Source organism: Urocampus carinirostris, chromosome 13 (genome assembly GCF_059441175.1).
Source record: "Urocampus carinirostris isolate Australia breed hairy pipefish chromosome 13, RoL_Ucar_1.0, whole genome shotgun sequence".
NCBI lineage: Eukaryota > Metazoa > Chordata > Actinopteri > Syngnathiformes > Syngnathidae > Urocampus > Urocampus carinirostris.
Genome location: NC_142361.1, coordinates 6523517 through 6547577, shown reverse-complemented (window position 1 = coordinate 6547577; position 24061 = coordinate 6523517). Strand labels below are relative to the sequence as shown.

The window sequence follows — 24061 nt, the reverse complement described above, 5'->3', positions numbered from 1 at the left end:
GGAAAATAAGTGATTTTGTTATTTAACAATTGCACAGTTGATAAACACCACAAGAGATTAAGTTTTCGTGAGGAAAAACAAAAATTGAGGAAAAATACTCCTCAATAATAATTTTCTTAACTTTACATCTTTGAATCATAATTTGTGAGCCTCCAAAAGGGCCTCCCCCAGCCCTCCAGATAAAGACCACTTTTCATGCCATTAAATTACTAGTCCAGCTCCCGCATTATTTCTATCATGTGGCCCCCAAGCTAAATTGAGTGACACTGTTCACTTCAAATGTCTTCCCACATGTCTTGTAAATAAATAAGACAATTCAGAGTCAAAATTTGTATAAAACAATGTGTATCAAATGAGATTGAAATTCAATCAGAGCTACAAAGTGGTCAAAGGAATTGTTTTCAGATACATTTCCTTCAAACAATAAAATTCAGCAGGGTTAGCAGCATCTTACACATACACAACCCAAACACATTCCAAAAGCTGGCTGCAAAAAAACAACAACTGCTTGACTGCATTTTTTAAGTTCTTTTTCCTCTTTTTTTAAAACTAGAATTTGCACATTTACATTGAGTCAAATGGATTGGACCAAAAGAGAGAAAAGAGACACCACCGAAACCAAAAGGGCACGGGGTGGGTGGATGTCATTGTTCCTTTTTTGGTGAAAAAAGGAGTGAAGGGAAAAAAAAAAAAAATCTGTAAAGACCTTATTGAAATTGTTCTGGTTAAATGTGTCCCATCCTCAAACTGCCAGTCAAGCCTACTAAAATCTACAAGAGAAAGAGGGTGTCGATTGTGCAGCCTGGGGTCCCGGGGGCTAGTCCTGCTAGCCTGACTGGCCTGTGGCACGGCACCTTCACCAACAGCTTCTGAAACCAACGATGCTCTTCTCTTCATGTTTTTTGTAGCATGGTGGAGGCTTCAGTTGCAGAGAAAGGCACACACCGTGGCTTTTTTATTGTGACGAGCAGTCAGAAGTTAGTCAGGGTCCGGACACAAGAGAAGTGGTCCATCTAGATCTGAGAAGCCCGAGAGCAACATGATAGGAGATGCTGCCGGACGTGGGGATGCTAAGAGCTGAGACGCGGACGTTTTCTGGGGGATTGCTCTTCCACGTCATCTTCCTCCTCCTCTTCGTCCTCGTCATCCGGGTAGTCCACCAATCCAACCACAGGTGCCTGACACAAAAAACAAAACACAATTAATTATTTTCATGATCATACAATACTGTTCAAGTTTGGGGTTGCTTACAAATTTGCTTATTTTTAAACTTATCATCAGAAATACACCCTATTCATTGTTAACGTGGTAAATTACTTTTTTAGTTGTGAATGTTCCTTTTCCTATATTTCCTCTTCCTTTTTTGGCCAGTCTCAGATTTGGCTTTTTCTTTGCCAGCATCTCGGACTTACCTCATCACTGTAGATGTTAACACTGGTATTTTGCGGGTGCTATTTAACAAAGCAGCTAGTCGAGAGGACCTGTAAGGTATCTCTTTCTGAAACTAGCGACTCTTGTGCCACTTTTCAATCTACTCCGGTGAGTGTCTGTTTTTGCTGTTCTCTGAAGGGAGTAGTACACACCGTTGCATGAGTTTCTTGGCAATTTCTGACACGGAATAGTCTTGATTTCTCAGAAAAAGAATAGACTACCAAAAAAAGAGATTCGCAGGTTTGAGAGCGTTCTCCATTTGGGCACCGGTGCTGTGGAATGCTCTGCCCACTGAGATTTGATTTGCAACCTCAGTGGAACGGTTTACATCCAGGCTTAAAATACACTTCTATATCTTATGAACGATTTATATTTCACGTTGACAATATCTGTGTATTTGTTATTGCAACATCTGTTGCAGCCTGGTCATCCTGGAAGGGATAATACCTCATGTGCGGTCGCTTCTCAAGGTTTCCCTATTTACCCCATGTTGAGGTTTTGAGTTTTTCATTTCCCTCATGTAGGTTTTCGATCAGGGAATGGTGTAATATTAGTCTATAGTTTGCAATAATCTGTGGTCTGTGCAGCCCTTTGAAACCCCTTAAGATAAAGGGCTATACAAATAAACATGACTGACGAGTTTCACATGAAAGTTGTCATTTTCGGGCCATTCTGAATGTTTAATCACACCCATAAATGTGATGCTACAGATACTCGACCAGCTCAAAGGAAGGTCTGTTTTATAGCTTCTCTAAATAGCTGAGCCGTGTTTATCTGAGCAAACACAGTTGCACAAGGGTTTGCTGATCATCCAATAGCCTTCTAACTATTTTAAAGAACACAATGTACAATTAATAAACTGGAGCACTGGTTGCTGGAAAAAGACCTTTGTAGCGCAGATGTAAATATTGCATACAATAGTCATTTACCACATAAACAGTGTCTAGGGTGCATTTCTGATTAGTTTCATGTTATCTTTAGTGGAAAACCTGCTTTTCCAACGCTAAGCGACCCCAAACTTTTACACAGTTGTGTACATATTAGACTGTTTAAAATTTACATCTGTTTTCTCAGAGGTTACATTTACCGACAATTTTTTTTTTCTACTATTCTACGCAAGAGTTGACGTGAAAATTGCATGGCCGTCCGTCGTATTGGGAGGGAGAATTGGGCCATGAAACACAGCAGCAGTAGCAGCTCGTCCTTAAGAATCTAGCACTGCACTTTATGAGAAAGAGAGCAAGAGAGAAGAAGAAAAATGTAGGGTCCGCTTAAGCCAAAGCATAGAAAGCTTTTAAAAACGAAAATACATTACAAAAATCTATTTTTTTTCAATAAACGCCCTTTTTTTCGTTTAGCGCACACATATCGTTTCACTATACATTTTTATACATATGTTTGTTTTTGAAAAAGTCAGTGAGAGAAAAGCTCGGCCTGAAAGTAATGATTGACATTTGAGGCCCGACAGGGGACTAAATTCAGGTCAGGTTGGACTCAGGTTAAAATCTTACCTGTGCTCTGGAAGCGTGGAGTGAAATTTCTCCAGATTACTTCAACAAATGCCAAATGGCTATAATGCCAAAGGTCTGACTGCAATGGAACATTCTTTGAGGAAAGCAAGGTTTGAATGATAAAATTACGTTTTAAAATGAAAACCATTATTTTATTTTGCAACTCATTTGACAAAAGTGACTTGGAAAGCACAAAATAAACAGGGTGACCCCATTTTTTTAAAGGTAGGGTACTAACAAAGGATCCATAGCAAATGACAAAGGTGCAATACCTTGATGACTGGCGAGGCGGGAAGTGCCACCGGTTTGATAGACGAGGTTGAGCTGTTGTTGGGTGCGGCGGGGGGTGAGGCTGGGGCCAGTGTGGCGGCTTTGTTAGCGATGTTAGCTGCGCCTGCTGAAACATTGGCAGCGGCGTTAGCTGAATTTAAACTGCTGTAGTGCTGATTGTTAAACTACTGTAAATCTGACCTGTAGTTTTTTTCTTTCATTTTCAAAACTGAGGCTTTAAACACTGTGTGGCTTATTCCTTTTTTTTTCCCGCGGCGCAAGAGGAAAAAAGCAGGCCGCTCTTTTCCAGAATGCAGGCTCTTTAAATAATAAACATCGCGGTAATGTCTAACAACAATAGTGACCCCCTTACGAGAGAAATTAGTACTTGTTTTTGCAAACATAATTCATATAATACAAAATAGGAGCAAAGGGGAGGTTTAACAGTACTTTATAGAATATTTACAACATACTCACGATATTTCAACTTTTTCACCCACAAATCAATTCTTCAATTTATAAATCCGAATTGAACAGCAGTGGAAACTATCAAAAACGCTTTTCTCTTTCTGTATCATCAGTTTCACTGTCAGGTCGCTGAAGTGTCCTTTAATTTTCGAGGAACGATAACGAGCGAATACAATTTGGTCCATTTTTGCAGAATCACCCATGTCAAGGAGACTTCAGTTTGGTTACAGTATGGCATTTTTCTCCACAGTATGGTTGCCCTAGGGTTGTTGTCTAGAAATATAAGGCTCGCATTTTACGCGACGCAGCCCTCATTCGCGTTTTCTTTCACCACAGTAGTAAATATGTGCTTGCTTTTGTATTTGGTATCTTGAATGCTCACAAGATACAAAAGACCATGAGGTAAACCAGTATTTTTCAACCACTGTGATGCAAGATATTGTCAGGTTGGGAATTTTCCAATTTGAGTGCCTGTGCGGTCTATCGCCTGGCAGAGTAATCATGTAGTACTATATCATACCATAAGCGGCAGCAGCAGCTAATTGCCTTGTGCTTGGAGACAAGTGAATTAGCGTGTGAAAGACATAGAAAGCTGTGGAGGAAGAGCTCAGTTTATGTCTTTCATTGATTGAAAAACATTGATGTAAAGAACTCACAGAAGAACAGAAAAACAACAAAGCTGAAATCAGAGTTAGGTGTTCGGGGCATGGCGCCGTTGGCGTTGTTTATATTTTATTTTGTTTTTATTTTTTTCACTTAGGGCGGCACAGCGGCTGAGTGGTTAGCGCGTCTACAGCACAGTTGGTGGATGAGGTCATGGGATCAAATCCAGCTGCCCTGTGTGGAGTTTGCATGTTCTCCCCGTGTATTCATAGGTTTTCTCCAGGCACTTTGGTTTCCTCCTACATTCCAAAAACATGCTTAGGTTATTTGGCCGGTCTAAAATGTCTCTAGGTGTAAATGACTTGTCTGTCTCTGTGTGCTCTGTAACTGGCTGGCAACCAGTTCAGGGTGTCCCCTGCCCACTGCCCAAAGATAGCTGGGGATGGGCTCCAGCACCAACGCGATCCTACAGAGTATAAGCGGTGCAGATAATGGATGGATTTTATCACTGATGTAAATTGTTTGCACAGTGATATTGAGTGTCCTGAAAGGCGCTCATACATATATTGTATTTATTATTATTATAATTATTATTATAGGCATCAATGTCAAATTCCTCATGCAGTTATCGTCATGTGTGAGCAGTTTTACATTTGGTGCGGCCTTTCTCTAATTCAAGCATGTGGCTTTTAATCAGCTGTGCTTTACAGTCCGAAATTTACAGTATGTAACAAAGAGATTGGTAGTTGACCTTTTTTGGCTTCCATGTACTTGCTGTAGTCGTCCGAGTAATCATCTTCTACACAGCTCTTGTCCACCGCCTCGGCCTCGTCTTCATCTTCATCTTCGTTGAACCATAGCTCTTCGTCCTCATCCAATGAACGAGCCTCTCGTCGATATCTGCAGAAATGCAATTTAACTAGGGTTGCAGCAATCAGATTTTTGGGGGGAAATCTTTAAAACCCCTCCTCTGATGACAGTGTCGTTACGTGACAACCAAAAGTTGACAGAAATAATTCTCCTTGCCTCTTTTTTTTAAAGTTGTCTTGCTCACTTCACATTAGTGAAACTTTGCAGTTTAACTTTCAGTGGAGAATATAAAAAACGATATTGTATATACAGACTATATCCAGCAAACGGCAGAAGTGTATTGCTGTTGAAGAAATTGCCTTTTCATGGCATGCTTACTGAATAAAAACAGCAGATCAAATAAAATATGCTGTGATAACTGATCAAAGTGCTAAAACTAAAGGAAAAAAAGAACAAAAACAGGATACATTCACAACTAAACAGCGAGTAAAGTTTGTAGGAGTATTAAAATACCAACGCAAAAACACGTGTGCACTAACATGAATAAATACATTAAACAATAAAATAATGTTTCTTAAATGTGAACCCTATGCAAATGATTTTTAGGGACTTTTGAGATGCTAAGGGCATGGGCAAAAAATGTCACTGTTGAAATGAAATTTATTATTTTGCACAAGAGGCACAGTAGTTGAGTGGTTCGCGCGTCCGCAACAGTTCTGAGGGCATGGGTTTAAATCCAGCTACCAGCTTTTCTGTGTAGAGTTTAATTGTTCTCCTTGTGCTTGTGTGGGTTTTCTCCGAGCACTCCGGTTTCCTCCCACATTCCAAAAACATCCATGTCAGGTTAATTTGCCAGTCCAAATTGTCCCTAGGTGTGAATGAGCGAGTAAGATGTCCGTCTCTGTGAGCCATGCGACTGGCTGGCAACCAGTTCAGGGTGTCCCTTTGCCCGCTGCCCGAAGATAGCTGGGATAGGCTCAAGCACCCTGCAACCCTACTGAGGAGTGGTGCAGATAATGAATGGATAGGTGGATGATTTTGCACAACTTGCTTGAAAATAGGGAAATTAACCGAAAACACGAATTCATTTTTTAATCAGTGTGGAAGAAAGGTTTTGCAGAATTATGTGCAGGGCATGAGTTAAGGCCTGATATGTCACGTGGGTGGATAAGATTGTAGTTTTGAGTTAGGTTTTTAGCCCAAGGGACAGCAACCCAAAATTTTAAAGAGCCATAACATACCAAAACACTGTCAATTAATGGTAGTGAGGTTGAACTGGTCCATTCATTCAAGTTTCTAGGTACTTACTTGTCAGCTGACCTCACATGGACTTGTCAATGCTATTGATATTCTAAAGTCAGCCAGACAAAAGCTCTACTTCCTTCGTCAACTCAAATCATTCGGAGTCCGTCAATTCATTCTAGTCAATTTTTATCGCGCTATCATTGAATCTGTTTTAACTAGCTCAATCACAGTTTGGTTTGGGCGCGTCAATCAGAAATTATTGTCAAAGATGGAATCAGTAGTGAGTAAGTCACAGGAAATAATAGGTCCCGTCCCTGCATAGTATCTACATCGAACGAATGAGAAAACGGACACTAAAAATTATGGACGATCCCAGTAACCCTGCTCACAGGTACTTTGATTACCTGCCGTCAGGTCGCCGTCTTCGCTCTATTAGGAGCAAGACTACACGTCTTAAAGAGAGTTTTTACCCTTCCGCTATTCGCATGTTCAACGAAAAATATTTAGGTTATTGTATAGTATTATTATGCCAACGACGTTCCTCCGAACTATTCTACTCTAGTCTTGTCATTTACATATTCTTTCTTTTTAAACTATTCTATATAATTACCTTGTATTATACAATATATTTATTACTCTATTCTTTTACATCTTGTATCTTATCATTATTGAGAGTTCGCGGGTCAAATGACTTCTTGTAAATATCATGTTTATGGTTTATACTGGCTAAATAAAGGTTTCCTTTCCAAACGTGTAAAGCATCAAAAAATACATATGTGTTTCCCTCCCTCATCTATTTCCATTGTTAAACATATCTGAAAATCGGTAGGGAGCCATTAGGGCAGCGCGAAAGAGCCCCATGCGGCTATAGAGATGCATGTTGCTGACCCCCGGTTTAGAGAGTCGGGGTGCATAAGTCTCAGTATTCCACTTCAGTTAGAATAACACCAGCTTCATTAGCATATTGTACAAACATAAAAACCTGCTGTAAAAAATGTCTCCTGCTTACCTGGTGAGCTTCTGACTCTGTCGGTCTTTCTCTTGCTCGTATCGTCCCTTCAGGCCCTTGAAGGTCTGCACGTACTCTATGGATTCGAGCGCTTTGTAAAAGTTGTCCACAATGTGAGCTATGAGGGACTTGACATCCTCCTGCAAACGTGAGATGTGACGTAAGTCTCCAGCGTGTCCCGCAATTTGTTTTACTGTGGATTTGAAGCACAACGCACCACTTTGATGAACTCAAAGAGTTCTATGATGGCCGAGTTGAGGAGGTTGTAGCGTGTGCCGTTGTCCAGCAACGCGTTGATGACCGGCTCAAACAGATTCCCTTTGATGATGTAGCGGTTGTAGTACTCGTCCTTCAAGCCGATGATTCTACGCATGAAACGCAGCGCACCTTTCCAGCCACACAAATACACAAGGTCGGACCCTCACCTAGCTCTGCGTTTGTGCTGGTTGTTGATGTGTATGCACTTACATAAAGCAAGGAAGGTATGCTTGGAGTTCATTAGCACTAAAACTCTTCCCAGCAGGTCTTTGTTCATGATATAGGTTTTGATGTGATACGTGTGGTGCTCCACACAGAAGGTAAGCAGCTCTAGGATCAGGGCCAGCAGCTGGGCTGTCTGAAAGTTATCTACACATGATAGAAATAAAACATACAGAAATTATGACATTGTAATTTCCGGAAAACAGACAATCATTACCTGGACACACAGCGTTGATCATAGCGGAAGACTCTTGCGAATCTTCTGGAGTAAATAAAAAAGTTCAGAACCTTTAATTGTTGCCATTTGCAGTTGTACCAGCTCACCTATTGAATTTTTGTCATGTGCCGTGTTGGCCAGCAGAGGTGCTGTTAAAACTTGCATGCAGTACTTGTAGAAGAAACTCAGGAACTCTGTCTTCTCAGTTTTCTGTAGGTAAAGATCAGATACCAGTTAAGTTGGGGGTGTCCAAACTTTTCAGATAGGGGGCCAGATTTGGTAAACTAAAAACGTGTGAAGGCATGTCAACCTGTCATTCTTTGAACAGTCTTTAATAAATTCACCCTCCGTGAAAGGTTCGCAGTGGCCACATATTGTTCATTTTATGAGAGGCTGCAGGCCAATAAAAATTTGACTGGCTGGGCCCCGTGCCTTACCTTAGACAGGGCTGAGTTAAGTGACCTATTCTTTGACGAACGTTCTCTCTAAACTGCTTGTACGTGTAGTATTGCTGTTCTCAGCGCACAATAAAATCTATCCAAGGCAGAGTGAAGCAAATGCTTTCACACGCTAATGACAGGGTGAAAAAAAGAACATGTCTTTTACGCAAGTTTGCACTGTTTTGCTACGTGGTGGTGCAAATGCACATAAGCCAGCGCAACCATTTCAGACTATAATTTTTAATGAGGAACTGATTAAAATAATATATACCTCTTTTTTTCAGCCAATGAATCTGAAACGGTATCCAACCCCCCCCCCCCCCAAAAAAAAAAAAAAAAAATTAACCAAGTACTATTACTGTGCGACCAACTACTGTATTTTTTGGACTATAAAGCGAACCTAAAACCCCAAATTGGCCTAAAATTTAAAAGTGCTGCTTACATACCACAAAATGCAGTGGATAAGATTGGAAATGCATACAGTTTTTATAAGTCTAAATACAAAAGCTTTATTGTATACTACTGTATTTAAGCAATGATTAATCATTTGATAGTTATCACTGGCCTTTAGTAGAATACATTATATGCAATGGGATTCGAAACAGTTGCGGCGGTGATATTGTGACAGTTTACCATTGGACTACTAGTGGTTCAGATGTCCATCGAAAAGGCATCAGAGCTTATATCATTACTATTTTTACTCACGGTGCCAGGAACACTGATTTGCATAGTAGGTTAATTATGTCTGTTGCTAAAATCTTGTCGTCTTTCTCATATTATGATTGTGAAAAATAGTGTGAAATGATACAACTCATATTGCTAGACAAGCAGTCAACGTGTCAAGCTTACATTGGTGGAAGCCAGCATGTTTTCTGGGTCGATTAGTGTCCGGAGAAGCCCCATCAACTGGACGGCACCACCCAACTCCGGGTCAGAGTCGCAGATCATCTGCTTGATCACCACGTTGATGAGAAGAACATCCTTCACAACAACAGAAATAGAAATACAGTGAATATATTAAAGTGCATCTCGAATTACGAATATTTAAATTTTTTAAATTTTAATACGTTTAATTTTATGCAATGTTGAAAAACTACTTGTTTATATATCTTTCTGACTGCTTCTTGTATGACACCATTTACTAATACTGAAATCAAGTAATCCTTCGGTGTATCATGGTTTCATTTCTTCTCAGATTTTCATTGTGCATTGTGTTCTGCAGCAGACAACAATCAACAGTCGCGGAGGGCTGTGCGTATGTGTGTGTATGTGTTGGGTAGGCGTGACCGTATCTGTGCGCGACTTATAGGCTGGTGTCATCTGCCAGGCGGTTTAATAGATGGATAGATTGATAGATAGATACTTTATTCATCCCCGTAGGAAAAAAATTCACACTTCCAGCAGTCTCCTTTGTTGTTTATTAACAGGATACCCTCAGGGTGCTTTGTTGTAGTTTAGCCACAGCGGAGTGGATGACGTCACACGCTAGTCCAAAAGTTCGACGTCCCTGCCGCAGATGGAAATCTTTGTGCTCAGTGATACACCACCTCGTGTTAGCGAGTCCACCTCCTCTCCGCTTCCCGCAGGCTTTCGTGTCTCTGTCTAACAGCGCTGAAGCCGGATAGCTCCGGGTAGCGCCACGTTAGCGTCCCGGATGCTAGACGTGAGCCACGTTTCCGTAAAACACAGCAAACTGCACTCCCTATGCGCTTGGATGTTTTTCACCAGCACAGTTTGTCGGTCTTATTTGGTAGAGAGTTTACATTCACCATGATTACGTATGGTACCGAAGACTTATAACGGCGCTAAGCTATCTCAGGCTCTGTATCCACGATAGGGCCCCCTCATCACGCTGGCACGAGAGTTCTTCAGGGCAAGGAGTTGATTCCTCGAACAAAGGTTTTTTTGTGCGTTATAACCCATAACGATAGGATAGAAAGTAATTCAAAGTGTAGTTGTCAAACGGAACGAAGAACACCAAAGATAGAAGCAGACACTTAAAACAATAAATCACAAAAGTGCGAAATAACACGGAGCTGCTGGAAAGGCTGTCGCTCGCGGCAGCGCCGCTTTGATCTAATAAGTCAAAATGTCGACCCAAAACTGTGAGGCACGGCAACAGCTATCATTTTAAAGGCTTGTTACATCAAACGAATTTGGACTCAGAAGAAAGTCAGAAGAGTGCAACGAAGGCGGCGTCGGGAGATAAAGCAAAAGCGGGGCTGCAAGCATGGGCTACGTAACAACTCTAATAAGCCACTCCTGCTGAGCCTGTATCCCACCAACGCCAAATCCATTACGCCTGAAACGGATGACCTGGAGCTACAAATTGTGGGAAACTGCTACATTTGTGACTCTTATATTTTCATTATCACAGAGACCTGGTTCAACCGGAGCATTCCCGATGCTAGCCGGACGCTCACTACATTGCTTTCTTACACTGAAAGGAGAACCCTTCCAAATTTCCTTTACTACTGTTTAATGACATTGAAGGCCATTCAATCAATCATTCTGTCAACTGCAATTGTTTGTTATTATTTTTAACACTGAAGATGTTTTTTTTGTTACAGTCGTATATATTAGAGGTTGCTGATACCTAATAAATATTTAATTGTTTCTACTTCCCGGGTTTGGGCAATCGTGGGACTTTGTTGGAATGCAACCCGCCGAAAAAAAAAAGATAAAAGTATATTAAGCGTAAAGTTCATGTGAGACGCCTTAGTCGGTTCTAGGAATTTTTTTGTGTTGTGTCAGGCTTACATCGTCGGTCTGTTGTAGTTCCTGCATGACAAACTCTCGGACCATGGAGGGGCTGAATTCCACAAGGTAGGAGAAGATGTCTGTTGCTGCCGCCCTCACCTGCAAGTCATCCATTCCCTGAGAGGAAAAAAAAACAAGAATAAAAGATCGTAATTATATTTCACACTCTCCTTCCTTTAGCACCAAGCTTCACTTACCATGACTATTTCCAGGGCAGGCAAAATGCCGAGATTGGCCAGGGTCTTGAAGAAAGCGTCCCGGTTTTGGGGCTGCAATGTCTGAGAGAAAGCACAGAATTCCTTCACGAAGTTCACCTGAGTAAAAAAAAAAGAAGCAATTATTACTGTTGATCATCATACTCACAAAGCTGGAGATGAAACATTATCCAAAAGCTTGCTTTTGTTGTGGCAATTCATGGACACAGTAGCAGAATCATAACCATTAAACTATATAGTCAATAGTTTTCTATGCACTGGCCAACAGGAGCTGTACCACATTCATTTTGACTAAGACGTAAAAATAAAATGACTGTTCTCACAAGCTCTCGTCTTTTACTGTCCTCCGTGCCTTCGTCTGTAAGCTGAGCAAAAACTTCGGTGAGGAACTTTTCGTCCTCCTGAGGCAAACACAAAACACATGTTTTTTTTTAAATTATAAGGCAATCAATGCATCCTGAGAGTTTAAAAAGAGCAGGCAATTTTGTCTTCGCACTGCTAAGCAACTTGGATCCTGAACAAGTATGCAAAAAAAATAAAAAATACTCGGGCTCTCTAAAGTACAATACTCTGAAATCACATATTTTAGTATTAAAAAATAATAATAAAAATTAAAAAAAAATAAATTAAAAAAGATTTTCACCAAGTGGATCTGAAATACAACAATGTGTCCTATTAAAAAAAGGTAAATTCCAAACAAATTACTTTTGGATTTAAATGGCTTAATGTCGTGTTCCGTGTTAATTGTGGTTCAGTTTACTTACAAAAACAAATTGGAAGTCAGCAGTTAATGATGATCACGAAAAGTAATTTTGCAATTATCTTTGTATTTATTAGAAACTGGTACAAACACTTGTCTCACTTTTTCTCAGCTCAAACTTAACTGATGGATGCAACAGGAGCCAAAACCAGGTAGCAGCGGCGAGACCACTGAATTTTAATTACTGGACCACAAGTGGACATATGATGACATGCGAAACGGCAGTTGATTTTAGGGTATTTAACCGTTAACATGTACGCATTTGACCATTGCTCCTCTGAAGGAGAAAATAGGAACAGGTGTTGACACACAAGTAAACAATAGCATACTAACCGCTCACGATACACATCGTAGATATGATTTATCGGAATCTGGCATCTACCATAGGTAAAAACGTTTTGGGTTAAAAAAAAAAAAAAAAAGTGTAATCTTTGCATGTTCAGGTTATTGGAGTTTGTTTTTTTGTCTTTTTAATTTACAAATGTTTGCTTGGTCCAAAAACGGCTTTATTTTGTTCTATAATGGATATAACATTCCATTTGACTTCTGAGCTGCCTCATGAATTTTTGTAGCGTCATAAAAGTCTGCCTGCAGCGCCAGGAAAAAATAGAAAGCTTGCAGCAGACCACAGTGGTACTGCAAGAGAATGCGCATCTGTTCAAGAGGCAGTGTAGATTGACGTGCAAAAAATAATTCTGTTTTCCCGAACGTTGCAACGCATCAGTTTCGGATGCAGTGTCAATGACAGCTCAAGTCTGCTGTATGTGTTATATACTCATTTATATAAAAAAAATGGTTCTTACCTGCAACATACTGACTATTTCCACTTTGTTGAAGAAGATAAAAGAGTTGAGCGTGGAGAGGAAGTTCTCCTCAAAGACAGACGGCGTGGGCAGGATGATGTCCTGGATGTACTGCACGCGATACGTCTGGTGGATCTTCTGCCTGAGCTCCGAGTCAGTTATAGGGATCACCTCCTTGAACTTGGCGGTCTTGGTTAAGAACTCGCGATGGCGCTTGGGCTGGACCAGCGCCGGGTCGTACTCTAAGCATCCCACCACGTCCATGATGCAGTCATCAGAGAACATCACCTCGAAGAGGGCGGCCTTGTTGAGGAAAAGGACGCCACGTACGACCTCGTAAAGGTGGTGAAGGCCCTCCCGGTTGTCCAAGTCCTCGCATACCCTGAAGAGGCCGAGCAGTTTTTTGAGGTAACCCTCACTCATTAGGGCCAAGGCTAGTTTTTCCCGCCTGATCGGTGACGATAGCACTGATGTCGCCAAGTCTGCAATTTCCTCAAGGTTGCTGAGCTCGCACGGGGGAAGCTCCACAAGGTGGCTGGTCTCGGGGATCTCCTCAAAACGTTCCTCCTCAGACTCATCAATGGGGTCCTGGGTGATGTCTAGGGCGGGGTCCTTCCCTTGCACCTATGAGAGGTGTATTTTTTTTATCCTCCATATTTCGATTGTAAGTAAATGTTAATGGTATTTTACAATAATGTCAAGTCAATTAAAATTAAATTATTGTTTTTTACGGACGACAGGGCACACCCAAAACCCCCGAAATAACCAGAAATTTAAGCATGCACCTTATAATCCAGTGGAAAATTGGAAATATGCAACAACATTTTTGCAATTATTGTCTAGTCAATACATTTTAGTCACAACAGGGGTCGAATTGGACAGCAATGGTAAGAGTGCTGAATCCATCCCAACTAGGTACTCGGATGGTTGTTCACAATTGCTTAACATTGATTGCAATGGGAATTGAACACAACTCCATGCGCTTTATTAGCCGGCGTGCCTTAAATATGAAACAAATGTCACAAAAAGCTATTTCCTGGGGGTGCGCCTTATAGTGCTAAAATACGGTACTTACTGTGGATCAGCGGTCACTAACATGTTGCCCACATAAACCAGGTAGCCGCTGAAAAACACCCAAGTTGTCTACTGGAGAGTTCTAGAAGTAGCTCACCAGGGTCATTGTGATTTTCTAGTAAATGTGATTTCTAACTGGGATTACAAATCCATGCAGGATCAGCGTCTTTAATAAATTATTAGATGTTCAAAAAAATAGTTTAATTAGCCTACTGTAAATTACTGACAATAAGCCGCGACTTTTGTCGCAGGTTTTCAAACCTGTGGCTTAAACAATGATGCGGCTAACATTGCATTTGCACTAGGGGCGCCCGGGCAGCAAAAGGTAAGAGTGAGACAGGCAGAATATATGTGTTGAGGAAGATGCAAGTTTAATATAACTTCACGCTTGAATGTGCATGAATAAAACTAGCATGAACAGACCATCATCATAGAAAGGTGTCAATCGAAAGGGGAGGGATAAATACCACATTATGAATAACTTTACGAGTCTGTTTAATTGTAAATGGAAATAACGTGACGGAACATAAGGACTACACAAAGCAACGTCCAACAGAAAAGAAATGTTTTAGGCTGATTAATATTTATCTGTGGGTATTAGCGTGTGTTTTGGAGTAAATATTATAGACGCTTGGATTTAATGGATTACCCTTGATCCAACGAAGCCATTTTCGCGAGACATTCAAAGAAGTTGAAGATGGCCAGGGGACGTAATAGTGAGTTATGAGGGCTTTATAGTGTCCAGGTATCTTGTTTCAGACTGATCGTGATGTTTCTCTGATGAGTATATTTTGAAATGGAGTTTAAGCTTTTGAATGATATTTGGTATGACATATTTCAGTGACTGGTCACATTGTACAGACAGGTACTTGTTTATCAAAAGTCCGGCGGCCCGTTGAGGGATTAAGGTACCGTATATTAATATAACAATTTTCGTGCGCCGCCTTTCTTTGTAAATATCATGTTTCAATGTGGGCACATGAGGCTTACGAACAGGTGCGGCTTATGTATTTGTATTTATGTATTTAAAACATTGCTGGGGACGGCTTATAATGAGGTGCATTCTATAGTCCGGAATTGACAGTATGTGTTTTAGTGGTTGACTGAACATATTTTAAACCTATTTATAATGTTAACAACCTGAGAATAACATAATAAAGTAAGAACATAGTAATAACATAAGTTGATATTTTAGGAATGCACGTAAATCTGGTAGCTTTTCACACTTAATTGCTTCAAAAAGGCTGGTGACCCCTGCAGTGGATCATCTAACTGTCATTCACAAAAAAAAAGACCCAAACAACAGTGTAAAGCTTTAAGTACCGTATTTTCCGCACTATAAGGCGCACCTAAAAGCCTTTATATTTTTTCAAAAGCTGACCATGCGCCTTATAATACAGTGCGCCTTATTTATGGATCAATATTAAGTCGCAAAGTCTTCCAACTAACTTGCAGCCGCCGACTAGATTTCCCCCCGAACGCCAAGTAGTCCGCGGTGTATGCTGGGATTTATTTACCGGCGTTTCATTGGCTAACCAATGTGTCAATCATCATTTGAATGGATCACTATTGGCTAAATATATTCGGAGGTCAAGGGGAGGATCCTTTTTATCATTTACAGGCTGGCATTGGCTTGAACGGCAAAACAAAGCCTGCAATTGGCCAAAAAAGACGTGTCAATCATCAGTTGAATCGATCACTATTGGCTTAAGTTATTCGGAGGTCAGGGGGCGGATCCTTTTTATCATTTACAGGCTGGCATTGGCTTGAACGGCAAAACAAACCTGCAATTGGCCAAAAAAGACGTGTCAATCATCAGTTGAATCGATCACTATTGGCTAAAGTTATTCAGAGGTCAAGGGGCGGATCCTTTTTATCATTTACAGGCTGGCATAGGCTTAAACGGCAAAACAAAGCCTGCAATTGGCCGAAAAAGATTAATGTGTTTAGCACGTGGTTGACGGCATACAGAAAGCATTTTTTTACTATTCTGTATTTGTAAATATTTTATTCTCCTGGATTTACTACACTCACGGATATAAGAGGACCACGGCTGCACATTATTATTGAACACAACGACTTCGGTGAGCTACTCAGGCTATATATTTTCCCTGTATCTTGTTTCAGACTGAACTCTATGTTTCTGTGATAAGCGGTGCAGATAATGGATGGAATGGAGTGTCTATTTTAAAATTAAACTCAATTCCTAGTGTTTATTGTCATATGCACAGTAAAGTTGCGAGCGAAAAAGAAAATAGAAACTAAGGAATGGTTGGCATTTCTTGAATCCCAAGACTTTAACCTTCCGAATGATGGAACGATGCATTTGAGTGACATTGTACGGACACCGCATCCGCACGTGTTCTCGACACGTATTTGCGTCTTTGCAAGCTTTCGGAATGTTAAGGGGGTAATAAGTTTGACTGAACTATCTGACTGTTTTGTCGACGTTCCCATTGTAGCGCCTTATAATCCGGTGCGTCTTATGTATGTCAAATATAGGACCAAAAACTATTTTTTCGGGGTGCGCCCTATAACCCGGTGCGCCTTATAGTGCGGAAAAAACGGTACCTAGTAGCGTAAAAAAGCCATTGTTCCTCAATGAACATTAAGTTCTCTTCCTTCTACCTCACCACACAGAGTGAATCACAAGCTCTTTTATTCACCTAAAACACTCGTCAGTTTACCTGGCAAATCTTTTCCCAGATTTCATCACAGCCTGCCTTCTCCTGGAAACTCAAAGCCAGGTCGTAATTATCTGCCTCAGACCAGACTATCAGGGTATCCTGCACAAACATGGAGCAAAACGTGGAATTAGGTTACAAACAAAAAAAAGTGTACAATGGAACCTCGGTTTTCGAACACCTCTCAGTTCGAACAAATCGGTTCTCGACCAAAAATGTTGAGAAATTCTTGCTTCGCTTTTTGTTCAAAAAAAATCGGAGATCGAACGCCGGTACGCTAGGGGCAATGCTGAGCGGCGTACGGGTGTAGATTGCCCCCACCCCTCGTGAAGAACTGTTGTCACGTGAGAGCGCACTCCTTTTTGCTTTCGTTTTTAATATCGGTGAACGGAGTGTTTTAACCCCTAATTATGCCTCAGAAGAAGGTTGGTGCAAGCAGCAAAGTTGCTAAAGGTGAAAAAAGAAGAGTAGTGCGTACAACTATTGCATTTAAGAAAGAAATAATAGCAAAATATGAAAAAGATGTGCAAGTTTCCCTTCTTTCGAGGGAATAGAGCAGGGGTGGCCAACCATTCAGCGACTAAGAGCCAATTGTTCGTCTGTGTTACTACAAAGAGCCACATTATCGGGGGCGATTTGTTTTTTTTTTTGTTTTTTTCTTTGTTACTAAAAAGCCACATTATACACATGGGTACACATAAACATAATATTTTAATCATGTATAAACGCATACACAGATCTCTACTCGGATCTCTGATGGAAATAACCAGACATGGGACCAAGTCACACATGTGCAAGTCTCAAGTAAGTCTCAAGTCTTCACCTTCAAGTCCCAAGTAAGTCCCAAGTATTTTTTTCTTGGGCAAGTCAATTCACAAGTCAAGTCCCGAGTCTTAGATTGCCAAGTCCAAGTCAAGTCACAAGTCATAAAAACAGCGACTCGAGTCGACTCGAGTCCAAGTCACTAAGTCTCAAGTCCCCATGTCTGGAAATAACCACACCAACATGATAATATCAATCATTTTCAACAGTTAACCGGGTCACAGAACCTAGTCGCTACACTTTCAGGTTTTCAATCAGTGTTGCGTATCTGTCTCTTTTCTTATTTAGGGCACCACTGGTGACTTGCTCACTGGCTTTTAGAAAAGTTTGAAAATGTGTTAAATCTCCCTTTTCAATATTCCCCTCAAAGAGCTTTAGGATATTAACAAATGCAAACACACTTTGCATCAGGTCAGGCAGCATTTTTAACTTCCCGTGCAGGATAAGGTTCAGTCTGTTCAGGTGGCATACGATGTTGACTAAAAATGCCAGATCCATAATCCACTTGAGAGCTCAGGATAGTCCTTGTCCTTCTCTTCCATGAACAGTTTCACTGCATCCAAAAGCTAAAAGAAGCGAAAGATTACCCGGCTTTTTGACAGACACCTCACAGTGCAGTGGCACCTGGAAGCCCTTAGTCCAGCTCAGAGATGAGATTCCTGAGTTGCCTGTGGTTTAGTGCATGTGTGCAGATGAAGTTGACGATTTCCATCACAGGTTTCATGACCTTGTCAAAATTTTGTGATTTAGACATGAGTTGCTCCCTGTGGATGATGCAGTAGAAATCCCAAATGTCTGGAAATGTTTGATGTTTTGCACAGCCCCACAAGCCCGTTCATGGATCCGATCATGGCTGGCGCTCCATCCGTGCAGTTAGTTTCGGTGTGGGCAGATTTGCTTTTGCAAACGCAGCCATCAGTGCTTCTTTCACATATATGCCACGGGTTCTGTCTTTTAATGGCACAATATCAAGGAGTTGTTCTTTGACCGCACATTGATTTGACACAGACCGCGCAATTATTGCCAACTGAGGCTTGTCTTGTATGTCGCAGCTCTCATCCAATGCCACACCAAAATATTTACATGTTTGAAGGTCAGTGTGCAACTGTAATTCAACAGCTGCATTGATATAGGCTATTATTCGTTCCATAATGTGGCGAGACAGTTGAACAACTGATATGCTTTTTTAGTTTGTTGTCTACAGGAGCCAAGATTTCAAATGCATCAATGAGGCATGTTTTAATGAATTCCCCTTCCTTGTATGGCTTTTTAACCCGTGCTATGTTCCAAGTTCACTGCACGATGCAAGTGTTACTGTCTCTGAGTGTTTCATAATTTTTTGGGAAAAGATGCAACTGTTTTTCTGCCTTGCTTTTCATAGTTAACAACTTTTTCTTACGAAGTTCACTCCCTCTTGGAAAATCTTGTTCGATGTTAGGGTGGAGTGAGCTTAAGTGACGCTGAAGATTTGAAGCGTTGAAATGTGCTAATGCTGCGTCACATATAAGGCAGATCGGCTTGCCAATAGGTTCAATTAAAAAAATATAAACTCCCACTCTGGCAAAGACGTCCCGTGTTCTTCATCATATTTTCGTTTGGCAGTGCTTTTTTTCACCTGCCATTTCAAGAGATAATTTCACGTAAATTGACTACAATACGTTTTGTCAAGCAAATATTTTCTCGCCGCTCGTTTGACGTCACTCAAACAGGCTTACATTGTTTGTCTGCCATCTAGCTGTAGGGAAGGCAAATGACAGCGCCGGCTAAACATTTTCGATGCATGACATGTTACAGCTCCTAAAGAGCCGCATTAAACCAGTTTATAACAACTCCTAAAGAGCCGCATGAAACTAGTTTAAGAGCCGCATGCGGCTCGCGAGCCGCGGGTTGGCCATCCCTGGAATAGAGCATGGCTTCTGCAGACCACCACAAAGGTAAGAAATCCTATTCATAAATCTTTTCTTTATCCTTTAACCGCTCACTGCTTGCTGTGGAGACCTGGGTGCTAAATGACATGTAAAGGACCTGATTTTTTTATTTTTACACGTTCATGTTAGCGTAATCTTTCGTACGGAAGATTGCGCTAACGCGAACGTGCGATTAGGCTGGGTTAGCTTTATGTTTACTTTCATGGTAAACGTTTAGGGTGTTGTAACGGATTAAAACGATTTTACATTACTTTTAATGGGAAAAACGATTTTCGGTGATCGACCAAATCGGTTTTCGAACAGGGTTCTGGAACGGATTATGGTCGAGAACCGAGGTTCCACTGTACTTCTAAAAATGTTATAAATCTTGTACGTTTAATTCAAACAGCTATTCAATACTAAACCGCATGTGGTGAAATTTAGGTACAGTGAACTTTCGCTATGACATTGTTCACTTTAGACAGTTTCGCACTTTCATTGAATTGCATTCTGATTGGCGAAACAGTCTCTCTGCTTCTTCCCTACCTGTGTCAGTAACATAGTTGAATAATATGCACAGGTATGTAAAACAGCTTACCAAAAGTTATACATATCTGCAAATTCTCTTGCATTTTCAAGTTTCTCTAAAAACAAACAGTGACAAAGCGTTCTGCATCGGCAAAAGTATTTAATTGTGTAATACAGTAGACCCCAGGGACCCTTTTCACTCCACAGTGTGTAATAAGATGTTTTGTTGGCCTCTTTCCAGCATTTTCCCGATTATACATTAACAAAGTATTTAAAGTACCCAAAAACGTATAAAATTCTAATTTTGCGGTGCCTGTCTGCTATTGGCAGACATCAAATAAAATGCTACTCTGCTATTGGTTTGTGTCACAGCATCATGAAGATACAGATATGCTTTAGACTATTCTACCTCTCAAAAATACCTTTCTCTTCATTCAGTTCAGATTCTTGTGTGCACCGTAAAGACATTGCCATTTGGCAATACATTACTGTATTCTTTGTGCTGTATTTATTTGCTATGGGTCCATGCCTTGCATGGATGCTAAACGGAGAAGCAAAAGCATAACAATGGAAAAAAAGCTTGTGATTATCAAGAAATGCAAATGGGGTACACATTTTGCTACACTCAGTAAATTGAGGTGAAAAATTAATGTGGTTTAAAAACAAAAGTAAACATAAACAACATTCAAACGTAGAAATCAGTCATTAAAAGACAACAGTTGGGACAACAACACAAACGTGCATGCCTCTGAATAGATTAAAATATCAGTCAAATGTCTGATCATAATATTACAATTTCCAAGTAAGCCCACTAAAACACCTAAGCATTGACTGGAAGAACTTAGAGAAACTTTTTTACAAGGGTAATTTTAGGTTCTGTTTTTTTTTTTTAAATTCATACCTGTCAACTTTTACATTTTCCCAGCATTTCAGATGTTAAAAAAAGAAGTCAATTCATATTGTATACACTGAATAACAATTTATACAGGGGGAAAAACATTTCTTTTAAAATGTAAAACTATCGTCACGACACATTAAGAATGTTTTAATCGATTAAACTTTTTCCTCCTACTCGTATTGTGGACTTGCCGATAAAGCAGGTGGTGCGGCGTTGTATCCGCGTTTATGCATTTCAACTCGGGTGTTTGTGTTAAAATCAAAGAATCAACCAGTTAGAATCGTGAAAGTTACCATGGAAGAACCGAAAAGTAAGAAGAAAAGAACTCAAGGATCAGGTAGACAGAAAAAAGAATGGGAATCTCGCCAAGGCAAATATGCTACAAGGTTTTACAAAAGATCCCCAATCTCATTCTATGTTCCGAAAATAAAAGATGTGAAAGTAGCTTTTTTTCCCCACACAAATAATTTTACATAGTCTGTCTTGCTGTAAGTAAATAGGCACCGTGTTGTGTTTGTAAGGTCCATTATCACTTTCCGGGGTAATACATCATTTTCAATTCCAAATCCCAGCACTTTTTTGTGACTTTCTAAGCCAATTTTCCCAGTCCTATTGAATAAATAAATCTGGTGTGAATCATGTTTTTTGCAGAGCCCAAACTATATTTGTGTTTTAAATGTGCTATTTTTAATATTGCGTGTGCATTTATCAATACATATTATTTTTGGATCTTGCGTCAATCGCAAAAATATTTGTGGAAATATTTTTGGGACATATCTTACCCCATATAGGTGTTGGGTAAAAATGACAGTAAAATTTGGCTTAAATTTTTAGTTGCAGAAAGTTCTTGCCAAAACAAATCAGCCCTGGGAAATGCTACCTTCATTTTTTTGCATGGCCCAGAATAAATGTCCATAATTGATATTTAATCCTTACACTAATACACATTTCATAGTGGCCTGCTTAGGTGTAGCATGCATGTGCCCCATAGGGAGCAATGACACTTCATAAGACAATGCCGTACAGACTAATACCAGCTGCCGTTAATCACAGGCTGACAGGAAATGCAATGGCAAAGCGAAGCCACTACAGAGCAGTGTCTACGTCATTACTAAGCAGACTTGATGAGAAACATGGCAACAATTTCAAGCATTTATTGAGCAAATCACCCAAAATACAAGCACATTTCAATCATTAAAGACATAACTTAAAAATTAAAGCATATTCGAGGATGTCAAGCACCTGTACAAAACCTGCGCTTAATTGGGGAATTGCATTCATTAATAAAAAGGAGCCATTGGCTGAGGTTGACATGTATGTTAATTAGTTGTGAATTTAATAGTACCTGTTATCACTAAGTAATAAACTTGTGCCAATCGCTTGTGATTTAGAGTTGAACACAGTCAAACACTGTTAATATAAACAAAAAAATAGACTTGGAACACAGCAGAAGTGTTTTGAATTGCTTTTGTGGTTGATCGTAGCAAAAACTAACTTACCTGCTGTTTCTGATAAGCAGTGTTTGGGCTAATCTTTGACTCCAACAATAGTGAGCCTGCAAAAATATGCACAGTGTGACTTGTTATTAAACAATAGTAGAATAACTTTCACATTGTGCTTTTGTATTTGGGACACAATAATGAGAGACTTAGCACAGGACAAAAGGCGAGTTGACATGAGTCACCGCAAGCGGTTTTCAACGTAAATGATAGTGGGTTTCGTTATGCGTGTACAAAGGCACGTAAGAAAAATAAGGTTAACACTTTAAGGTACAGAAAGGCGAGCCACTGCGACACACACTAAGAATACATTGATTGCTAGCTCGGCTAAGCTACGAAGACCCAACGACGGCGGTAGAGTGTAAAGGCAATGGGGAGGCGGTCTCACCGTCGGATTCAGCCCGGACAAGTAACGATATTCCCTTTAATCGTTCCACAAACGTCGAAGAAACATGCCCGGTGCCCCGGTCGTCCCACTGGCGGTCCTCGTTGAGCGTATAAACTTTCACCCGCCGCCGAGTGTCCGACATGATGAAGACTGAGGGGGAAGCTAGAAGGCGAGGCTAGCCGGATGCTAATAAGCGAAGCGAGGCCACCTTGGTGTTTTCCTCCGCTAGCCTGACAACTTTAGTGGCGCCCGCATGTTACACACGTTGACAGAGGGGAAAAAAGTATCTTTGGCGACCACTGCTTAATTAGCACAATCGTGGCCAATTTGCCTAACTCCGAAGCAAGCTCCCGTCTCGTTTTACGATGGGCAGGAGGTAGTGTAGTGAGGAAAATAACACAACTCCTGTAGCCTCCAAGCTAACGTCCACGGGGCGCCATCTTGTAATTTGATATCGTGTGCGTGCGTGTGTTTGTGTTTTTATCAATCACACGACTCAGAGGCGCTCTGAAAAAAAAAGTTCTTTAAAACTGTAAAATACGTTTTTTACTCAACAAAAAACTACAGCTTTCAAACCAATACGTTGATACAAAACTTTTACCCAATTGAAATGAACATACTATAAAATATTCCACCTTACAAAGGAAACACTACCAAATTGGTATATACTGGACTGTCTCAGAAAATTAGAATATTGTGATAAAGTTCTTTATTTTCTGTAATGCAATTAAAAAAACAAAAATGTCATACATTCTGGATTCATTACACATCAACTGAACTATTTCAAGCCTTTTATTATTTTAATATTGCTGAATTTGGCTTACAGCTTAAGAAAACTCAAAAATCCTATCTCAAAATATTAGAATATCATGAAAAAGTATACAAGTAGGCTATTCAACTAATCACCTGAATCATCTAATTAACTCGAAACACCTTGCGAGGGTTTCCTGAGCCTTAAAAACACTCAGCTTGGTTCAGTAAACTAAATCACTGCTGATTTGACTGCTGTCCAGAGGACCATCATTGATACCCTCCATCAGGAGGGTAAGATACAAAAAGAAATTTCTCAAAGAGCAGGCTGTTCACAGAGTGCAGTTTCAAACCATATCCACAAAAAGTCTGTTGGAAGGGAAAAATGTGGCCGGAAACGCTGCACAACCAAGAGAGATGACCGCAGCCTTAACAAAATTGTGAAGAAGAGCCGCTTCCAGAATTTGAGGGAGCTTCAAAGACAGTGGG

The 24061-nt window shown here is 40.4% G+C and overlaps 1 protein-coding gene across 4 annotated transcripts; it reads right to left on the bottom strand.

Annotated features, from left to right (window-relative positions):
* Positions 1-328: 328 nt before the first annotated feature.
* Positions 329-23287, bottom strand: ppp4r3b (protein phosphatase 4, regulatory subunit 3B). Of its 4 annotated transcripts, none has more exons than XM_088351602.1 (16): positions 22823-23287; positions 22435-22490; positions 16784-16882; positions 13023-13646; positions 11783-11860; positions 11442-11558; positions 11245-11361; positions 9334-9465; positions 8152-8254; positions 8045-8086; positions 7816-7974; positions 7565-7734; positions 7348-7487; positions 5035-5183; positions 3215-3339; positions 329-1178 (listed from the first exon to the last, which is right to left on the bottom strand). In XM_088351602.1, the coding sequence occupies exons 1-16, from the start codon at positions 22962-22964 to the stop codon at positions 1071-1073; spliced, it is 2361 nt and encodes a 786-aa protein (XP_088207728.1). In that variant the 5' UTR covers positions 22965-23287; the 3' UTR covers positions 329-1070. The 4 variants fall into 4 exon arrangements, with proteins under 4 accessions (XP_088207728.1, XP_088207730.1, XP_088207726.1 ...); XM_088351604.1 differs by having other exon boundaries at positions 3215-3336; XM_088351600.1 differs by having other exon boundaries at positions 8045-8089; positions 22823-23286.
* Between the last annotated feature and the right edge of the window lie 774 nt (positions 23288-24061).